Here is a 14,549-nt window from a genome sequence, read left to right on the forward strand (position 1 = left end):
TCGAAATAAGATGATATGTAGAGCCAACGAGCAATGATCGCGCAACGAGTGGAAGTGAGGACTAAAGCGAATGACAAGATACGAAAGACTCTAGAAAGAAGCTCCCAAAGAGTGATCTGAGCTCAGTCAAACGAATGTAAAGACAAGCTGATGGTTTTCCACAACAACAAGTCTTCGCTTCCTTTATATCGCCCTTGCATCCTACCTTCATGGCCTGTCTTATCCGAGGAATCTATTAGGGGCACAACCTGTGCAGTCTTGAACGACTCAAGGACGTCATGATAATCGAAACTTTCGCTCGTACTCTGCTTTCGTTCTCCTCCGTAGATAGTCTCATTGTTTATCGTGGGTCAAGTCTACCCTGATCCCTACTCCAAACTTCAGACGCCCCTTAGGGCATCACTTGGCGTAGGTACGCCGGCTGCTCGGTGATCTGCTAGCGGTATTGTGCATCTAAAAACGGCCGTGGGGTTACTGAGTAGGATGCGCAAAGTTTACCAGCGCATCAGGTGAGTCCCCACTCGATCGGTGCCATTCCGCCGCATCTGCCCATGGCATTATCGATTGTTGAGAAATCTTCGCGCATTGTCGGAGTTTGCTGACTCGGAATCGGAGGAAGGACGCGCCGCGGAAGGGCCGTCCATGATGACAGCTCGGCGCGCCGTTGTTGCTGGGTCGTGCCAGGTACTCAGTGGAGTAAGGTACATGAAGTCGAATAGACAAACTCTTCGAATATCCACTGAAAAACGGGTAGAATCTGCGTCTGAACGGTTCGATCGGTACCTAGAGAGATACGCGACAGTGGGGACGACAAGCATTCTCTAGCTTGAGCTTGGCAGTGCCAAAAATAAGACCCGCTCCGACTCGCACTACGTATCGCATCTGTGCTTTGAGTGGCTGAGGTTACGCGACGCCTGAGCATTGAGACAATTGAAGTCAGGCAGCATGCAACCATCGATAGCGCAGTACGCACTGTACGAGGGCGGGTCTTCATAGCCCTGGAGCCCTTCGGAGGCCTCCCAATGTAGTATACCAAGAGACATGGTTTTCACTCGAGGCGTCATGAGTATACGTGGAGACGTCGTAGTGCATCTGAGTCGCCCAGGGGACTGTAGAGGTAGGAACTGACTCAGACGATGTATCGAGTGTAATAAGGACAATGGAACTGCTGATTGTCAGCTGTTGCAACCATTCTTTACACGCTCGTTGCATTTCTGACGCTCTTTTCATATCCCTCAACGTCCACTCTTTCATCATGTATGCCACCATGCGCAGCGTACTTTTAGCTCTGCTTCCGCTTGCGGTCTTTGGTGCCCGCAAGCGTGATGTCGCTTCTACGCCTTTCCAGCTGTATGCATACAGTGAAGACATTGGTGGCTTGCCACTCTTCTATGCCGATGGTCTTGCATACCTCGGAGAGCCTGCTCTTTCCAACAGTACCGATGCTGCTGTCGTAACCTGTAAGTTCGGCTTCTTCGAGCCATCGCGTACCCAAGTTCATCCCAACTAACAGACACAGTCACAATCGATGTCAGCAAACACTTCATTGGAAACCCCAACGCTACCACCGCTACCGGTGAACCCACCTGGTCAAACACAGCTCTCTTTATTCCTTCGTCATCATCGATCGACAGGCGCGTGGGCTTTCTCCCACCCAACAACGGCACTGGCAACACCACGACACAAACATCGGGTTTCGCTTTCTACGGTTCCACGGTGATGTTGTATGGTGAAGATGGTACGGTCGCCACGTCATTTTACGGCATGAAGGCTGAGAACGGCCTGTATGAGTTGCATTGGAATGACACGGAAGGCAAGGTGCCTTTGACACTTCGGAGCATGGCGCCTAGCAGTGAAGCGTCGAAGCGACGTTGAAAAGATGTTGTTGTGATCTGGAAGGCTCTCGCAGAGTTGTCGTTCCAAGAGGCGTTAGGCAGGGAAGCTATGGGTAGTAGTAATTCTATATCAGCGGACTACAAATGTGATCGGTAATACACCAGTCTGCAACTCCAGGGCTGATACTTTAGATCGTCATTCTGCTTCGTTCCACTCGCAAGTTGCCAACAATCAAGTTCTCATCAAGTTCTGCGAGCGGTTTAATGCTCACAGAAGCTGTAAGTCGCCCTCTGCCATCCTTTCTCTGCGGTCTGGACAAACGCGCCCCTTTCCTGCATAAGCTTTTTGCGATGCTCACTTGCCTCTTGAAAACCCATAGGAAGGGAGTGCTTGGCTTCTTCGAAGTATTCGCGCACGTAGGCCATGAGCTCTTCAGGCAGTCGACCTTCCGTAGTGACAGAAGGACTTGCGAGTCCCTTCTCGGCTAGCAGATTGATGAGGTCTGGGGGGAACTTCGACAACGCTTCTTGGCGCGTCTTGTCGCTTGGTCCAAGTAGCGAGTCGACGTACCAGTCCATTTGTTGAGGCGGAATATTCGCCGTAGAGATGATGCGCTTCGTCGGATCGACAAGCCAAAGTGCAATAAAGCGACGATGTCCGGGCTTTGTAGGATCGATGAGACTAAAAGGAGAAACACGATGTTGACTAACATACGTTAGCCCAAGGCAATGTCCGAACAGAATCTTGACCGACTTACAAGACATTGGAGAAAGCTAGCAGCCGACCCTCACGCGTTTGTACGTTCCCGTAATTCTGCAAACATGGCGAATTCCCACACCCAAAGCCAGTGCCGTACACGTGCTCCATCCAGTGATAACAGTCTTGTCCAACGTCGAAACCCTCGTCATCCTGTAGGTAAGCAGACGTCTGCATGCGGAATGAGAGGCTGTTGTCAGTGATGTTATCACTGTCCAGGTAGTACAGGGCAGTTGCGCAGATGTTTTCGTTCATCTGCCCCTCGATGTGCCATCCACCCACAGGAAAGTCCGGCTTCTCGGGCGTGAGTTCAATCGAGGCCATCTTGACAATGATCTGAAGTCCCGTATCGCGAAATCTATCAGCAAGACGCTTGCCTGGTTGCGGTGCGTAGGATACGTCGTTGAAGGGAATTGGCATGATACGAGGTTTGCGGACGATCTTCCACTTGGCCTCCAGCAACCCTTCTTGGCGATCCTTATCGTTGTCGTAGTAATCCTCGTACCCTTCTTCCTCCAGGTCTTCTTCGCTGGCTTCCACATCACCACACTCTTCTTTATTGGGCGTCCAATTCTCTTCGTTCTCGTCACTACGCAACGGGACATTAGCAGCTGCAAAGTTCGAAGACATTACTTTGACTTACTCAGGATTCTCGGGTTTACCGGTGCGAGTCACCATACGACCGGCCCCTTCAAACTTGTGATAGCCGACTGCAAACCGCAAACACTGATCCCACATGGGTACGGATGTTTCGACCAGCTTTTCGATGGTATGATATATGTCGGGATATCTCGTAGGGTGAAGATTGTTGATGTAGCTGGTAAACTTAACAGACCCATCATCCTGGAAAGCCACATTGGCCGGCAACCATTGGTATTGATTGGACCAGTACTCCGGCGGGATGCTGCTGCCTCCAACGCTATAATCATGTCGGTTTTGCGCTGTAGTCATTTCGAGCCCCTGCTGGGGGACGACCTCGCCCTTGCCAGCCCAGCGCGCTACAGCGTCCGTCACACCAACCTGCTCCTCACGAAAGCCAGAACTGCGCCCATATACCAATGGGTACATAGACGGGTGTACCAGATCCTGCACCATACTATTCGAGTTGGGATGCCAATCAGGAGATGCAGCGTGGTCCGACTTGAGCTGGTCAAAAGCTTTGCGAAGCTTGGCGTGTAGCTCGCTTGTAACGAGCGTGTCAGACTTGGCTACGGAAGCGCTTGCGTCGAGAGAAGGTATGATGCCCGATTGTTCGAAATATTTGGCTTTGCTGCGAAGCTCTTGAACACACTGCATAGCGTTAGTGATGAAGACTATTTAAAAGCAATAGTAACGTACAGTATCGAATGTAGCTTCATCCAAAATGTTCTCGAGTATGCAAGACTGCCTGTCGTCATGAAGCTCGAGCCGGTCATCGTCGTGGGTCCAATACTGGCTCTTCGCAGCGGTAGCTAGGTGCCAAAAGTGTTGGTCAGGAATGGCGAGGGCCTCATTACGCCACTTGGCAACGATTTCATCATCAAAGACCTTCTGATGCCAGTCGGGCTTGTCGGTGAGTTTTTCCAAAACATCCATCACGGCAAGCTCTCGCACAGGGATGATCTCTGATTCGCTTCCATAGGCATTGTGGTGGGAGCCGATCGGATAGAAGCCGTAGTTGCTCCATTCCCAATTGCGAAGAGGTAGTCCGAATCCAGGATATTCGTTCATGGGTTTGCCAGAAGTCCCAGTCATTGTTGTCTTTGAGCGAGTGGAGAGTTGTGATCTTATGAATTCCGTGTTGATGCTGCGCTGAAACGGGGCGTGAATCCTCATTGCTTTATACAAATGAAGATTAATGGCCATATCGCAGGACCGCCAAGTTTTTGATGCACTAGCGCAGGCAACTTCGTGCTGCCTGAGCTGTTAGAGCGAAACAGAGCGAGATGGGGTATTTGGCGTATTGGAAGCCTAGCCTTTACCCGTCGAGGATGCGCCACGGAAACGAACGGAACTACACGAGAGGGGATCCGCGACTCGTGCCATCGATGCATTGCGACGATGATGTTCGCTTGAGAAGACTGGCATCAGGGCAGACATGTCGTTTAGCTTAGGGCGAAATGCGAAGCTGATGTCTGCGAGGCAATCGTGGAGAGTTCGCGGCACTGTCGCGTCACGCGTTCCGAGATCTGTGCGTTAGTGGCCCCCGCATGTGCGCTAGATGTCTTGGCACCGCCGCAAAATGCTGTCGGTGCAATGCGTCAAGCACACCTACTTTCGGCAGCATCGGCCTCTGATAGGCCTTTATACCCGTGATCTTCTTAGAAACATCGAAAAGTGTTCGAGTATACCTGGTAAGACTCCGACACACCACTGTACCGAAAAGGATGTCATACCTACAATAAAAGCAAGTTTGCACAGATGTGTGCACCGCTGTAATTATCTCTATAGAGTGCGGCACCACTACAGCCAAGTACACCGGCATGATATGCATCAAAGACCAACTTACTCAATCGTGCTTTGTGTATACCTTCACATACCTCACATGCTCATTACCCTCCGCATCCTCATAGCGTTCACTGACGATCTTATATCCTCCGAGCTTTGGCCAAATCTTCGTCCAGCAGAGCCAGTAGAACCCACCTAGAAGCAAAACGCTCACACCAACAACGGGAAATACGTAGTACGGGTAGCCGTCTGCGCTCCAATCGCCATCTGGTGGAATGAAGGGGACCAGTGCGAGGAAAATGTTTGCAGCCAGGTAAAGAACGGCAATAGGAAGATAGGTGTGCCATGGCGACTCCCAGCGTTCGCGCTTTGAGTAGTGTAGGTAGATGAGACCGGCGGTGACGAAGCCGTTGATCCAAGCGCCGGGGTAGGTATACAGATCGGTGATGAAATTGTACGCAGGACCAGCAGGGGGCGCAAGCAGTACGATGACTGTAATCAGCCAATGCAGGAACAAGGCTGTCGCCGGCGAATTGAATGGCTTATTCGACGCCCAGAATCTGCTCCACGGAAGTAGACCCTCTTTCGCGAACTCCTGGTTGAGGCGTGAGTGGGCGAAACTGACGGCGAGTACGTTGCCCAGATTGCTGAGGGCAACGAAAGCGGGAAGACTGCGCGCTCCAGCACTATTACCGAAAACGTTGCGGAAGAATAGACCAGCCACTATTACCTCACTCTTCGCAAGATCGGACTTGGGGATGGCAGCGAAGTAAGCCACGTTCGCGAGGACGTATAAGATGGTAGTTCCGCCGATTGCCAGGGGTGCAGACCAAGCCAGGGTTTTCTTCGGGTTCCGAATCTCGCCCAACACATAGTTGGCGTTCTCCCAGCCTTTGTAGGAGTAAATAATGCGCAACAGAGCTTGGCAGTACGCATAGGCACCGCCGCCACCATAGCCATCACCGACTTCCAGCGCGAAAGCGTTGTCGAAGTTGTGCGGCTGTTCGATCTTCAAATGGCCAGCCAGAGCAGCAAAGCCCGAGAAGACGATGAAGAGTAGGATGAAAACCTTGAACACGCCGAGAACGCTGAAGAGGCGGATGCCCCATTTCGGCAATGTGGCATGGAGCACAACCGAAAAAGTGACACAAGCAACGGCTATGCCACGCGCCGCCCAGCCATCGGGTGCTTCCGAACCAGCTGCAAACAGTACGTAGCGACCGAAAGCGAGCGAGTTACCGGAAGAGAATCCGAGCAACAACATCTGCGCAGCAAGAACGCATGTCGCAACGTATTTAGGGTGACGGTAGACGCGCTCCAGATAGTTCTTCTCGCCGCCTGAACGTGGGATTGCGAGACCAAATTCCAGAAACACGGATAGCCCACAGAATGTAAGAATGCCGCCAATGATCCACAGGAAGAGTGACACGCCGACCGACCCTGTTGCTGCAAAGATACCAGAAGGAGTCGAGAAGACTGCAGCAAGTAAGCAGCCATTCGAGCGTATGAGCATGAAGAGTACGTACTACCAGTGCCGATCATCTTATTCAGGATGACAAAGACTGTGGCCGTATAGCCCAACTTCTGGGAATCGTCGTAAACATAGGCGTTGTCTTCCTGCACGCTGCCATCTTCGTAGACCGGCGGGGAAGGCGAGGTTTCATCGTTGGTGTAACGCGCGACCTTTGCGTCGTCGTCAGCGACAGCGGCCATGCCTGGGCTTTGCTGGGAGTACCAGTAGCACCAATAGCTTGCGTTTCGTTGGTGATCAGAATACAACCGAAGCGGTCGCTACGAACAGTCCGCGCAGAAGATAGACGGTTACGCAGTGGCCGGGATCTTGTAGGGTCATATAGCCGTGTGCAATGGCGCGATAACATGGTTGTAGCATGCCACGCGAATTAAATTGCGAATGCACTCCTTCCATGTCGCGATCAGCAAGCACTGCAACATTGCGAGGCTTGAGTTGCTTGTGGTGTCCAAAGCTGGTGGCTCCCAAGAACCCTGAAGAGGAAGGTGAAGCATGTCGCTGGTTGGAATGTCTTGGAACATCCTCTCAACGATGCGCAGAAAAGGTAAGGGCGATGTCGTGATCGCTGGGCATTATTAGCCTACCACCAAAGTACTTGGCGCGTACTGAATGCCTTGGAATGCACTTCAGGGCGCCTCATGTCCGTCTTATGAAGATTTGGCAGTCTTGTAGAGTAAGGAACCGTTGTCATGAGTGTTCGCGGCGCGAAAGGGACACTCCCGAGGTCTCTAGGGAGCGGTATCGCTCGAATATCGAAACTGGTTCACATGGTCAAATGCGCGCGCCGCGGCGAGGGCTTCAGGTATTAGCTGACGAGAGTGAACAGAGCCTGACGTGTGGTTGAGGGTTGAGAGCAGCTGGGGATGTCTCCGCGTGTCTTGTGCCAAACCTCGGAATTCCCGGCGACGTAATTTCCGGGTTGGCGCCGGCAACAGAGCGGGCTCACGAGCTTACTCTTCTTCAACACCATAGACGGCTGACTCTTTCTACAACCTTAGCTCAAATCCCATATATGCCGTAACGCACCAGAGGCCTCGATGCCGGAAAACTTCAGATGGACGTCTTCGTCGCAACTACCCAGGTACAACGTTGGCTGGACTCCCGCTAGCGGTGTCCTGGCTGGAACAGAATCATCATCGCATCGCTTTGAAGCGCTTGCGAGGCAGCTCAGCTTCGACATTCATGCAGGCACTAATCTCTGCTATCCTAGATATCATCACAGTCTCATCTCAGGCCGTCTTTAGCCCACGATCTTACGCGTCATTGCGTCACATAAACAAGCTTCAGTAAGCTCTGTGCCGAAGCTTGACCAACGCCACGGAAGCCTCACAGACAGCACGGTACATGCCTACTTAATGGTGTTTGACCATGGCTCGTTGCTCGCTCTCCGCGTCGGTTTATCGGCTCTTCTGGCGATGTGAGATCATCTCCGAGGCTTGTCAGTGATCGGCTTAATTGGTGGATAATTTCCTCCACGTTCCCCACGTTCTCCGGATCTCTCTGGGTGGGTACTCCCCGCGCTCGGTATACCTGGTAATGATGCTGATTGGAGGCATTGAACGGATAATTGATACTAGAAGTGCATTTGCGGCTGATGATGATGCTCAGGGCACAACGGCAACCGGGCATTGCGAATGTCTTGAGCCACATGGGAACCCCAACCCCAGGAGTGCGGATGCGATGAGTTGATATAAAGTGCAGGCCAAGCCTCAGTCCGCCAAAACGGTGCGCATCCTTTTTCGGGCCGTGCGGAAACTCCAGCCTCTCACCATGCATTGGACTACACTCCTCTTTGGCCTGTTCGAGGCATGCGCTGCTGTATCGACTGTCAACCGCAAAGCGTGCCAGTATCCGACAAAGAAGCCACTGGACGGTTGCCCTCAGAACACGATTTTGGTTGGTCCTGGCCGCAACTTCTCGACCATTCAGTCCGCAGTACTCAGCTTGCCAAACGACACCACGCCCCATCACATCCTGATCCTTCCTGGCAACTATACTGAGCAAGTCAACGTCACTCGGCCAGGTCCCGTTTACCTTTTTGGTCAAACAAAAGCACCCAACGACCAAAGCAAGAACACTGTCAATGTAATATGGCGCAATGCAACTGGAGCTGGGCTATCAACATTGGACAACGCCTATACTTCGGTTCTCACCGTCGCGCCAACCTTTAACGCGAGTAAGACTGGAAGCGGGCCAACTGGTGATCCCGTACCTGCAGGTACACCATTCGGAAACACCGATTTTCGCGCATACAACATAGACTTCAGCAACTTGTATGCGCCCTACTCCGCCGGCCCAGCCCTGGCAGTCTCAGTGAGCTACGCAAACACCGGCTTCTACTACTGCGGATTCTACTCGTACCAGGACACCGTGTACGTCGGCAAACTAGGCAACGCGTACTTCTATAAGAACGAAATAGCCGGACAAACAGACTTTTTCTATGGTTTCGGCACGGCGTGGATCCAGTCCAGTCTTGTCTCTCTTCGTAACTGTGGCGGCGGCATCACAGCATGGAAGGGCAGCAACACAACCTTTGTCAACAAATACGGCGTCTACATCCACGACTCCGACGTCAAGAAGGCCAATTCTTCCCTCTCCATAACCGGCCAGTGCGCACTGGGCCGCCCCTGGAACGCTCAGCATCGTTCTATCTTCGCAAACTGCTATCTTGATGATTCGATTCAACCCAACGGGTACATCAAGTGGGGTACTACGGATCCAAGGGTGAACCTCAACACCACGATGGCGGAGTACAAGGACTATGGGCCTGGGTGGAATGAGACTGCGCGACTGGCAAGCAATGTTAGCATTGTCATGGATCGGAAGCAGTATGAGCCGTATTCGACGTTGAATAAGGTGTTTCAGTATCCGTTCTCGGGGGAGTTTGGGAACACGGCGTGGATTGATAGACACCCTGAGAGATGATGTGAACCATGAGGAGCTAGATAATACAGTCCTTGAATTTACAAGCTCTGGAACGACGAGCATTCCACAAAAAGCACCCATAGATACCGATCTACAGAACACTCCCTACAGAGAGCGGGTCTTCGATGCGAGCCACCACGAAAAGTACTTTCCGCAGTTCGTACCTAATTGTATTAGTAACAGATATTGATGGATTTTGGATGCGTCCACTTACACAGCATGCTATCGCAGCCGCCGTCCTTCTCTATGTCCGTACTGCAATGAGGGCATGGTCTAGTCAGATCCTTGATAAGCTCTAGGGACTCATCTTCCTCCTCGACGCGGTCCTTGATGCGGTATTGGTACGCTTCGCATGATTCACCTTTATGATACGGCCGATTGCAAGGTACACAGGCGCGTTCTCCGCACTTCGTACAGACACATAAATCTTCTTTCGTGTTTTCCCAATCTTCTTTCGAGATACTATCTTGCAGTGATAACGTGCCGGCTTCCATTTCTTGACTGGCGGTGACGATGCGCTGTTAGTATCATCGTCTCTCTTTCGTTTCGTGCCCTGGGAAGTAGCTTGGACAGTTGACATAGTGGTTTGCTCGGGACTTTTCAACAGCGACGAGATAGATGAGATCGATTAAGGCCTTAAATGCTTACCTAGGTAGTCATTGCACTTCTGAAAAAGCGAGAAGATTGACGAAGGAGCAAGAGTGTTCTTAGAATGAACAACACAAGTAGAGAAAATGAAGCAGTGGGTCTGCAACCTTCTCGCTGTCTCTCACCCAGTCTTCGCAGCACTATCATACTCCTTCCAAATCATCCCCTCAGGCAAAACCTTCCACTGCCCCTCCCCATCCAGCAACCCCTCCATCTTCTTCCACTCCTCCCTAACAGCCCTCTCCCTCCCCCCATCCCTCGGCACAATCCTCGCTTTGAAAGGACGCGGCTGCACCAACATGCCCTCCGTCAAATCATCCGCATCAGGCACAACAACGTTACCATCCCCATCTTTCCCAGGATAAAACTCAAACGCCCAAAGCAGCCTCGCAATAGCCAGAAACAAACTCCGCTCCGCAATATGCATACCCTGACACAATCTCCGCCCCGCCCCAAAAAGAAAATGATCCCGCTCCGCCGCATCAACATTACACGCCGCCTCCGCCGCCGTCTGCGCATCCTCGTAATACCGCTGGGGATCAAATCTCCGCGGCTCAGCATGCCGCGCCGGGTCGTTGTGGATAGCCCAAACGTTCCACAGCACACCGCTGCCTTTGGGGATCTTGTATCCCATGTACGAGTCGTCCTGGGTTACGGCGTGCGGGACGCCGAGGATGGCGGTGGGCATCCAGCGCATGCTTTCTTTGACGCAGCTGCGGATGTAGGGGAGGGAGGGTAGGTCGGAGAGGGTGGGGAGGCGGGCGCCGCAGATTAGGTCGAGTTCTGAGCGGGCGGTGGATGCGACGGTGGGGAAGAGGATCATGGCTTGGATGACTTTGGGGGGTTAGTTGCAACGATGGTGGGTATCAGGGGGTGAGTTTACGCACAGCCGATGAGTGTGGCGGATGTAGTGTCTGATCCTGCCTCTAGCAACGAACCGCTCACGTATCCGGCGAGCTCGTCTGAGAACTTCTCCTCGTCTTGCGCGCGCACTAGGTCCACGCAGAAACATGGTTTAGCAGTCCCGTTTTTGATTGCTTTCTTCACGTTTAGCCAGTGGCCGACGTATAGCTCGCTTTCTTTTTCGTGCAATTCTTTTGCGTATTTCCGTAAGGGAAGCGCAAAGTCGGGTAATGAGCGCAGGATTGGGAAGAGGTCGACTAGTTTTGCTGTAGTCTCACCCATGAGTTCGGAGAACTTTTCGAAGCCCTGTGGTGGTGTTAGAGAGATAAGAGGGCCTCGAAATGCGACTCACGGAATAGAGTTGTTTCAACTTGGGGTCGTCGATGCTTGTAGTGCGGAACCCAAAGATCATCTGCGTGGTCAAAGAGTTGGTGTAGCGACGAATATGGTCGATGAAGAGATCTGGAGTTTCTAGGAAGCCGACGAGCATGGCCTTATTCTCCAGCTCTTGGTAAGGCACATACGTGCGCGCCGCCTTGATATTGAGGTTAAGATGAACAATCTTCCGAATCATGCGCCATGTATCGCCGTACGGCTACCGCGATCAGCTCAATCACCAATTCAAAGGGTCAGAGAAGCTCACCATGAGCAACATACGACACCCACCGCTCACAATCTGCCCAAGATACATATCCGGACGCGACGAATATATCCCACTCCGTTTATCAAGCAGATCCTTCACAGCCTGGTCTGACGACAACACGACCATGACCTTCGTCCCCAGAATGAGCGAGTACACTGGTCCGTATTCTTCGGCCCACTTTTGGAATTGTAGATGCGGTTTTTCTTTCGGCATCAAGTGCAAATTTCCTATGATGGGTAGTGTCGGTGGGCCTGGGGGGTAGTTGGCGGGCCTGCGACCAACGCTGCGGAGGCTGTAGGCAGCTACTGCTACCAAGGCAGTCAGTAGGGCGTAGAGTGCGAGAGACATGGTGGTGGGGAAGAAGTGTTAAACGATTGCAGAGTGTTGCAAAACTGGCGTAGGAATCGAACGGCAAGGGACCTTCCACGCCAGAGCAACCTTCCTGCGACGGGCTTGTCTTATGTATCGACCCATCTCACCTGTCAAGCATCTTTTCCATGCAAAGGCCAGCATCAGATAACACTCCGCATACCAAGCTCTTTCCAATTCGCTCATCTTTATCTCCCGTCGAACGAGGCTGCAGTCATCAACATGGTAATTTACAGGGGCCGGGGAGATTCTGCATCGACTGAACGCTTGGGGTAGTTAGCCGAGACCCACCACTGTAGCGCTGACATGTACCCTGACCGTGGATATACCTTTCCAGCGAGATGCTGCGAACATCTTATATATGCCTCCATGCTCGCGCGGGGCATGCATATGCGGTGCATGGCCGGATGGAGACATCCTGTAGATGATCTGGACACACTGCAGCTTCTCCAATCTCTTCACACCCGTGCACTGAGCTCTTCAATCTTTGATCCGTCGTCAGAAAAGACAAGATATTGAAATGCGGTATTACATTTATTGTATCAAATTGTATCAAACAGATTCAACCATCTAGACAGGATATATGTCATAACCAGAAGACTGCGGAAGATGGACGATAAGGAGGAAGGAAAATGTATGCACTATACACAAGACGACGAGGGGGAGTATGCAACCCGTCTCACCCCTGTTACCCAGTACACAAAACTACAAGACCACAGGTATCGAACTAAACGCCAAGGATATAGAGACAGACAGACATGAGAAAGGGCATAAGACGGTAAAAGAAAATATGGGTAATGCGATTATAACGCGATCAAGCCCATGATGGCGACGATGATGGCGAAGACGGATCCTCCCATGCGTCCGAGGCCGGGCTGGATGACGGATCCAGCACCAGTGCTGCCAGTTGTACCTTGGACGAACTGGCCTTCAGCGGTCGCACCACTGCCGGATGAGCCCGTCTCTTGCGCAGGCGAATTTGGTTGTACGGCAGCTGATGTCTCGGCGACTTCTCGTCCAGCGCCACCTCCAGGGTTGCCACCAGGTACCATGGCAATATCAGTGGCCTTGGAATCGTCGTCTTTGTCCTTGGCCTCTCCTGGGTTCTCGCCGGTGCCCATAAGCGAGCCCAGAACAACTACATCGTCGGTGATGGCGACGGTGTTGTTAGTACCGGCTTCATCCGTGTACTTGTAGGTCTTCTTTCCCTTGATCTGCGCACCCTCCGGTGGGTCGTAGCACTCGACGGTGACTTCTGAGAAGCGGGCGGCGTAGTATCCGTTGGTCATGTAGGGCGAGTTCCAGTCGATCTCTCCTCCTGCCCACTCAATGGTACCCTTTTCGTTCGAGGGCAGACCGGCAGGCCAGAGAGAAAGCATTATACGCGCGGGTGTCTGGGGGTAGTCGAAGCGGCCAGAGGTCTTGTTCCATGTGTCGGAGCGCTCGAGTCTGCGCTGTTCCTTGCCGTTGATGGACCATATCAGGGTGTCTTCCTTCCAGTCAACGCAGTATTCGTGCATCGTCTCGACCGTGTTCGCGTCCGGTACAGTAAGGTTTTCGCCGTTGGTGTCTGGAATCGCGTTAGTCATGTACAAGGGTGGCTAAGCCCGAATGTCGGATTACTTACACACTGTGACACCCTGCGAGTAGAAGTTGGACTGCACGTGGCTTGTGTCTACGCCAACCCACTCAAAGTCGATCTCGTCCTTAACATCCGACATAAGAATGAAGGCAGTCACGACACCCTTGCCCTGCGCTGTGGAAAGCTTGGAGCAGATCTTGCCGTACCAGACGTAGTAGGTAGATGCCAGTAGTGTTCCAACTGTCCCTTGCGCCATAGTCAAGAGTGTTGACTTTTCCTTGGTCTTGGGGTCTGTGTATATGGTGGGCATGCCCTGCGACTGCCAGTTGATCTTGGAGGCATCGCCGAGGTACTTGTCGATGGTCTGCACATCGTCGAGGTTGTCTAGTGTGTATTTGCCGGATTTGCATACGGGTCCGGGAACGCACGAGTCGAAGCTGTGTGACATGAGGGGATCGCAGCCACCGAGGCAGAAAGCGCCGACACCGCAGTCGCCATATACTGCGAATTTGTTAGCACCAACCCCGATGCGACAGAACTTTGCGACACGTACGAGAGCAGCAGGGCGTGTCCTGAGGACAGTGGCTATCCTTTGTGCATTTGGCTCCAGCAAGCGCTGTGCCTACCAGTACTGTCGCCGTGAAGGCGGCGGACAGCAGACTTCGTACCATGATGTCGGACCGTTTGCGGGATCGTCGATGTCGTGTAAGCACCTTATCGTCGGCAAGTGGAGTAGCGCAGCGATCAAGATGATGGTATCACGACCTCTCTTGTAGTTATCGTAGGCAGGTACGCTCGATGGTTGGATGAAACAGCAGGTGTAGGGGCCCGGGCGGTTGTGCGGCGAGAGGGAAGGGCGCACGCGTGAAATTCGTGGTTTGTGTTCCCCTGAGATGGTACGGCGAAGAAGTTTCGAAAAGCGAGGGTCT

General features: G+C 52.5%; 6 protein-coding genes across 6 annotated transcripts; 2 read left to right on the forward strand and 4 right to left on the reverse strand.

Moving 5' to 3' along the window:
• Positions 1–1,255: 1,255 nt before the first annotated feature.
• J4E79_005749 (uncharacterized protein) lies at positions 1,256–1,875 on the forward strand (the record flags this gene model as incomplete). The annotated part of the gene is made up of 2 exons (XM_049354627.1): positions 1,256–1,460; positions 1,520–1,875. The coding sequence occupies 2 exons, from the start codon at positions 1,256–1,258 to the stop codon at positions 1,873–1,875; spliced, it is 561 nt and encodes a 186-aa protein (XP_049210750.1).
• A 221-nt stretch (positions 1,876–2,096) lies between these two features.
• Positions 2,097–4,326, reverse strand: J4E79_005750 (uncharacterized protein; the record flags this gene model as incomplete). Its single annotated transcript, XM_049354628.1, has 4 exons — positions 2,097–2,541; positions 2,675–3,181; positions 3,236–3,882; positions 3,931–4,326. 4 exons carry the CDS (start codon positions 4,324–4,326, stop codon positions 2,097–2,099), a joined length of 1,995 nt encoding a protein of 664 aa, XP_049210751.1.
• Positions 4,327–5,080: 754 nt separating this feature from the next.
• J4E79_005751 (uncharacterized protein) lies at positions 5,081–6,732 on the reverse strand (the record flags this gene model as incomplete). Its single annotated transcript, XM_049354629.1, has 2 exons — positions 5,081–6,495; positions 6,546–6,732. 2 exons carry the CDS (start codon positions 6,730–6,732, stop codon positions 5,081–5,083), a joined length of 1,602 nt encoding a protein of 533 aa, XP_049210752.1.
• Positions 6,733–8,320: 1,588 nt separating this feature from the next.
• J4E79_005752 (uncharacterized protein) lies at positions 8,321–9,475 on the forward strand (the record flags this gene model as incomplete). The annotated part of the gene is made up of 1 exon (XM_049354630.1): positions 8,321–9,475. One exon carries the CDS (start codon positions 8,321–8,323, stop codon positions 9,473–9,475), a length of 1,155 nt encoding a protein of 384 aa, XP_049210753.1.
• A 769-nt stretch (positions 9,476–10,244) lies between these two features.
• Positions 10,245–12,017, reverse strand: J4E79_005753 (uncharacterized protein; the record flags this gene model as incomplete). Its single annotated transcript, XM_049354631.1, has 4 exons — positions 10,245–10,957; positions 11,011–11,332; positions 11,379–11,621; positions 11,700–12,017. The coding sequence occupies 4 exons, from the start codon at positions 12,015–12,017 to the stop codon at positions 10,245–10,247; spliced, it is 1,596 nt and encodes a 531-aa protein (XP_049210754.1).
• An 824-nt stretch (positions 12,018–12,841) lies between these two features.
• On the reverse strand, positions 12,842–14,291 carry J4E79_005754 (uncharacterized protein; the record flags this gene model as incomplete). Its single annotated transcript, XM_049354632.1, has 3 exons — positions 12,842–13,608; positions 13,666–14,121; positions 14,174–14,291. 3 exons carry the CDS (start codon positions 14,289–14,291, stop codon positions 12,842–12,844), a joined length of 1,341 nt encoding a protein of 446 aa, XP_049210755.1.
• Positions 14,292–14,549: the final 258 nt, after the last annotated feature.

Source organism: Alternaria viburni (assembly GCF_023758015.1).
Source record: "Alternaria viburni strain BMP 2772 chromosome Unknown scaffold_11, whole genome shotgun sequence".
Lineage (NCBI taxonomy): Eukaryota > Fungi > Ascomycota > Dothideomycetes > Pleosporales > Pleosporaceae > Alternaria > Alternaria viburni.